General features: G+C 55.9%; 2 protein-coding genes across 2 annotated transcripts in view; one reads left to right on the top strand and one right to left on the bottom strand.

The window, feature by feature from the left end:
• The window catches only part of LOC102382269 (carnitine O-acetyltransferase-like), a 7,547-nt gene extending 5,117 nt beyond the window's left edge, over positions 1–2,430 (bottom strand). The window contains exon 1 of the mRNA XM_025192937.1: positions 2,422–2,430. Within this exon, the coding sequence (XP_025048722.1) occupies positions 2,422–2,430 (9 nt within the window). The remainder of the gene's footprint in view (positions 1–2,421) is intronic.
• A 1,636-nt stretch (positions 2,431–4,066) lies between these two features.
• Positions 4,067–6,416, top strand: part of PPT2 (palmitoyl-protein thioesterase 2) — a 4,194-nt gene continuing 1,844 nt past the window's right edge. The window contains 4 exon segments of the mRNA XM_025192945.1: positions 4,067–4,388; positions 5,047–5,200; positions 5,668–5,763; positions 6,302–6,409. Coding sequence (XP_025048730.1) covers positions 4,227–4,388; positions 5,047–5,200; positions 5,668–5,763; positions 6,302–6,409 — 520 coding nt within the window. The 5' untranslated portion in view covers positions 4,067–4,226.

Here is a 6,416-nt window from a genome sequence, read left to right as displayed (position 1 = left end):
CGGGGCAGCTGAGGCAGGAGTCGCGGGGCGGTTTTTTGCCATCTCGTCTGTAGCTGATTAGCACCGTGGGGGCTGTCGGTGTCCCGTCTTAATGGTCATGGTGTGCACGTGTGTGTGCACATCCCTGTCCATGCGTGTGCTGGAGCTACGTGCAGAAACACGTTCTCTATGCAAATCTGTGTTTTGCATAATTGCGGGTGTGCTACGTGCATATAAACAGGTGTAGTGCTCTGTGCGTGGGTTATGCATATACGCATGTGCACGTGCATGCGTATATACATACGTGTGTGCATGTGTAGACGTGTGTGCGTGTACAGACAAGTGTGTGCATGTGTATACACATGGATGTGTGCACGTGTACATGTATCTGTGCATGTGTCTATACATGTGTATTTGTGTGTGTGTGTACTCACTCATGTGTCCATATATGCAAAATGCGTGGCTTTATGTTAATGGCATCAGCACGGGATGGATGATGTTTATTTCTGTTTCCCCATCATGAATATTCATTGCAGCGCTGCAATAGTGCACGCGCAGGGACACGGCGCGGCTGGCCCCGTAGTGCACCAGCGCCACACCATGTCCTGTATTCAAACGACACAACTGTTCCTGAAAACTGCCTCTTAAGTCGAAACGTTGTAACTCGGAACCAGTTTTCTCATAAGAAACAATGTTATAAATGGGGGATTGGTTCGATACCGTATTTTCACAAAAAATACCCCAGAATTTTGTACTCGATCAATTATAGATGAGTAATATAGCTATATTAATATATTTGTATTGTAAATAGCAATCATATTGATTTGGAAGGCCTTCTTTGACGTGACTTTGCTGGACGTTTTGAAGGGCTCTTGCCTGGAGTCTTCTCAGGAGTCTTGGCTGCAGGTTTTTCCGGAGTCTTGTCTGCTTTCTTGAAGAAAGTGTCCAAGGAAATGTGGACAGATGTTCTCCAGGGAGATGAGCAACGCAGCAAACTTGTTCACTGGCATGGCACTGCATTGGATCAAGCGCTGTAAGTCAAAACTGGCTTTGTAAAGTTGAAACAGGGTGTCAATTTATAAACGTTGTAAGTGTGAAACATTGTAACTCAAAACGTTGTAAATCCAGGACTGCCTGTATTTACTTTCCCACATTAATATTCATTGTGTCATTATCATATTCACTGCACATGCACAGGTACACACACATAGACAGAAACACGCATATGTGCAGAAACATATTTATAGATGCATAAAGACACATAAATATGCACACATATTTCAATACACACATCTACACAATCATTCTGAACACCCCTCCACACATATATGTACACAAACATCTCTATATATACACATACATATATAAAAACACACATATGTATATACACACGTGTGCATGCACATGTACATCCAGAAAGATATCTCTGCACACACACGTAAACATGCACACCCACGACATATGTGTACACATGTATGTGCAATATATGTATGTATACACACATATACTCACATGTTCACATATATACATAAGCGCACGCACACACACACTCTCTGCCTGTACCAGCATGGCTGTGCTATGGATCCAGGCTCGAGGGGCACATCTCCCTCCCCTCATCAAAGCGTAGCTGCCCATAACACCTGTGTGCCCTCACATAGGGGTGCACTGGGGGAGGCAGCACCAGTGCATGTTGTACACAAGGCATTATGGTAGCAGCCCCAGTCGGTGCCCCACCTATGGGCCCAGTGAAGGTGGTGGGGCAAAAAAGTGTGTGTGTACACGAAGCATTATGGTAGCACTCTGTTCCACCCCAGCACCAGCCGCACCCAGCCATCCTCCCACTCGCTATCTGCTCTGACAAGCCCTTGAGCTGCCCCAACACCTTCTCAAGCTCCAAGTGTTTGGCCAGCACCTGCCCCGGGCACCCGGCCAGGACGCCTGGGTTCCCGCCAGGCCCGGCTGTGGCTTATATAAGGGAGCCCAGATGCCTGGGTTCTCCTCCAGGCATCTTCTCTCTCCAGGAAGAGCACACACCAACTGCTGAAGCTTCCTTAGCCTGACGAAGGGTTTTTGAACCCGAAAGCTTGCTTAATAACCATTCTCCAACCATTTGGGTTGGTCTAATACAAGATATCAAATTCACCCAAGGAACCTTGTCTGCCTGGGTTCTCCTCCTGCTCTGGGAGCCCTGCTCAGGCTGGCGGGTGAGGGCAGGGGTTCTCTGCCAGGTCGGGACAGGAGGAGCCAGGACACCTGGGTTCTCAGGCGGGGAGGGGGAGGAAAGTGTGTCTATCTATAGCTATATCACATGAGTCATACTAGTGCCACTCACAAACACACACACAGAGTTTATTCAGTATCTCTGCATGAATATTTATGACGGCATTATTATATTTGTGTATGTTTCTGCCAACGCAGCCTTAATGTGAACGACACTATCACCACATTCATGTCACCGATACCTTTTCCCACCATTAGTATTCATTATGTCATTATAATATTCACTGCACACACACACACACACACATATCTATATAAAATCATATTCAGACACACATAGACATAGCGACCTAAGTATACACACACACACACACATACATAGACACCTGCATTTTACACACACACACGTAGGCACCAACACACGTGAATACACACACATGTATATAGAAACACACACATATATACACACAAACACACATGTAGGTACAAAAACATTTCTACAAACATTTGCACACACATGCAAACATTTATACAATACATGTCTCTAAAATGTATACACAGGCACATACAAAAACATACATGTACACACGTGTATAGAAACACACACACAAACACACACATATGCACATACACATGCATACAGAAACACACATTTCTACACGCACATATAAACACACATTTTTACACAGATATGCAAACACACACCCACAAAACACGTATTTACATATATGTACATATGTGCATAATATTTATGCATGCACACACACACCTACACACAAGCACACGTGCACACACTCCGCCTGTACCAGCACTGCAGCTCTGTGGCCCCAGACTCCAACCCCAGGGGGCTTCTCCCTTCACTTGCCTGGGGCAAAGCCCATCTGCCTACAGCACCCGTGTGCCCCCTATGGGGGCTGCACTAGGGCAGACACTGCTGGTGCATATGTACAGAAGACATTATGGTAACAGCTCCAGCCTGTGCCCCACCCGTGTGCCTAGTGGTGGGGAAGGGGGTTGGAAATACGAGGTGCATGTGTACACAAGACATTACTGTAGCAGCCCCAGCCCATGCCCCACCTGGGTGCCCAGTGCAGGGCAGGGTGAGGTGTGCATGTACACAAGGCATTATGGTAACACCCTCTGTTCCATCCCAGCACCAGCCGCACCCAGTCCCGTCCCCCCGCCTCATCTGCCCAGACAAGCCCTTGAATCGCCTTACACCCTCTCAGGCCCCAAGTGTTTGCCCAGCACCCGCCCCCACCCCGGGCACCCGGCCAGGACTCCTGGCTTCCCGCCAGGCCTGGCTGCGGCTTATATAAGTGTGTGGGGGGAGGAGCCCAGTCTTCTGGGTTCTCCTCCTGCTTGGGGAGCCCTGCACAGGCTGGTGGGTGAGGGGGCACCTGGGCTCTCTGGGGGGGGAAGCACTGGGGGGGCAGGGGACTGGGAGCCCGGACGCCTGAGTTCTCCGGAGAGGACTGGGGCTGAAGGACGAGAACAAAGGATTCTGGGAGCCCGGCCACCTGGGTTCCCTCTGGCTCTGGAGCCTGGGGGGTAAGAGCAGGGGGTTCTGGGAGCCGGGACGCCTGGGTTCCCTCCAGCTGCTGGAGGATTGGGGGGGCAGATGCTCCTCCCTCAATTGCCACGGACGCCTGCTCGGTTGCCAGGAGGTTGCCAGGGAAGTGACGTGGGGGGGAAGGGGGGGCATCTGCACAAGAGGGGAAATAAACAGAGGCCAGGCAAGGACCCCCCCAGGCCAGAGGGAGAATCCAGGCGTCGGAGGCCTGCTGGCGGGGCGGCCGGGGGGGGGAGCAGAATGCCTGGGTTCTCTCCTTGCTGGGAGCCCGCAGGCCTGGGTTCTCTGGGCACTGGGGGGCTGGGAGCGGGGATGGGGGCAGGGAGCGGGGAGCCCGGTCGCCTGGGGTCTCTGGATACTACAGGGCTGCGAGCAGGCGAGCCTGGTTGCCCGGGTTTACGCTCCTGCCCCGCACTAACTGTGCTCCCCCCCACTGTGCCAGCAGGCAGTGGCGATGGGGGTGGGGGCTCCCCCGGCCCCCCTGGGCTTCAGCCTCGGCCTCCTCCTCCTCCTGGGCTTGGCCAGAGCAGGGGGTGCCTACAAGCCGGTCATCGTGGTGCATGGCCTCTTCGACAGCCCGGCCGACTTCCAGCACCTGCTGGGCTTCATCAACGAGGTCAGTGTGTGCCGGACGCCTGGGATCTCTGGGCTGGGCTGGTAGGGCCAGGGGGCTAGAAGCCCGGATGCCTGGGTTTTCTGAGTGTGGAGCATGGTTGGGGGACTTAGAGGAGAGGGGTGGGATCCTGGACACCTGGGTTCTTTAAGGTGGGGGACACGGACCCTTGGGTTCGCTCCCTGCCCAGAGTCTGAGGTGCGATGTGCATGGGTAGGGGCAGCTCGGAAAACCTGGGGTCTCTGGGAAGGGGGCCGGGGTGGTAGCATGCTGAGCTGGGAGCCCGGACGCCTGGGGTCTCTGGGAGGGTTTGGGGCTGGAGGGTGTGAGCAGGGGCCCGGGTGCCTGGGTTCTCTGACTGGAATGGGGCTGTAGGCAGTTCTGGCACAAGGTCAGCATCTCCTGCCCCCTCCCAGGCCTGGGGCCAAAACAGCAGGTGGAGGAACAGCCGCTGGGAGTTGAGCTGGGGCTGTTGGACCGGCCCGCCCAGACGCCTGGGTTCCCTGCCTGACTCACCAGCCGGAAACTTCCCCTGGGTGCTTCCCCAGTGTCTGGGGGTGGGAGAGACAGAGAACGGGACCGGTTGGGGGGATGGCTGCAGGTTTGGGAGTGAGGGGTACCTGGGGTCTCTAACCCTGTCCCTCGTCCCCCCACTCCGCAGACACACCCAGGCACCAACGTGACAGTGGTTGACCTGTTTGACCGCAGCGAGAGCCTCCGGCCGCTCTGGCTCCAGGTCGAAGGTTTCCGCCATGCCATCGCCCCCATCATGGCCAACGCAGCTGACGGCGTCCACCTGCTCTGCTACTCCCAAGGTGCCCCTCACTCCCCACCTGCAGCCCCCTCCACCAGCCTGGTGCCCCTCACTCACAACCCACTGCCCCCTGCCCGGCCAGTGCCCCTCACTCCCAACCTGCGGCCTCCTGCTCCCCCTGTTCCCGGCCCCTTCCACCACAGACCACCTGCCTTTGCTGGCAGAGAGCTGGGGTAATTAAGGGGGGCTCCCAGACACCTTAGATCCCCACCCCAGCTTCATATTCATCCCCTTGGTCCTGCTGAGGGACTGTTCAGGGGTGACACTCCATTGCCCAGACTAAGGAGGCCTCCTCATTAAGGGCTCTTGCCCCCACTGTGCTGGAGGGAGGGATGTGGTGCCCCCATGGGCCACCAGAGGGCAGACGGGCACCGCCATGTGGTGGGCGAGGGGGAGGGGGGTGCACAGGCCGAGGCTGGGGCATCTCCAGCCTGTGATGACCCCCCTGTTTCTACCCCTACTCCTCAGGGGGCCTCATCTGCCGGGCGCTGCTGTGCACAATGCCAGAGCACAACGTGGACACCTTCATCTCCCTCTCGGCCCCACAGATGGGGCAGTATGGTGGTGAGCGGGCGCTGCGAGGCGGGAGTGAGGGGCACCGCTGGAGCTAGGAGGGAGCTGTGGGTCAGGAGTGATGGGCTGCGGGTTGGGAGTGAGGGGCACCGATGGAGCAGGGGGATGCAGGTCGGGAGTGAGGGGCAATGCTTGGACTAGCGGAGGGGGGGCTGTGGGTCAGGAGTGAGGGGTACCACTGGGGTTTTGGGGGGCTGCAGGTAGGGAGTGAGGGGTGCCAATGGAGCAGGGGCAGCAGGTCAGGAGTGATGGGCACTGGGGGGAAAGGGCTGCAGGTTGGGAGTGAGGTGACTGGAGTTTTGTGGGGCTGCAAGTCAGGAGTGTGGGACACCAGCCAAGCCAGGGGCTCTGTGGGTTGGGAGTGGGGGGCACCAGTGATGTTCTGGGGGCCTGCAGGTTGACAGTGGGGGGGTACCAATCAGGCTGGGGGGCTGCAGGGCAGGAGTGAAGGGCACCAATGGAGCAGGGGGCTGCTGGTTGGGAGTGGGGGGCTTCCCTGACCCCCGTCCCCTGCTGTCTTGCCCCCCAGACACTGTCTACCTGAAGTGGTTGTTCCCCCAGCACATGAAGACCAACATCTACCGCATCTGCTACACACAGCTGGGCCAGGATGTCTCCATCTGCAACTACTGGAACGGTCAGAG

Source organism: Alligator sinensis, unplaced genomic scaffold (assembly GCF_000455745.1).
Source record: "Alligator sinensis unplaced genomic scaffold, ASM45574v1 scaffold184_1, whole genome shotgun sequence".
NCBI lineage: Eukaryota > Metazoa > Chordata > Crocodylia > Alligatoridae > Alligator > Alligator sinensis.
The sequence above is the reverse complement of the archived record's forward strand: the minus strand, read 5'-3'. Positions and strand labels throughout refer to the sequence as shown.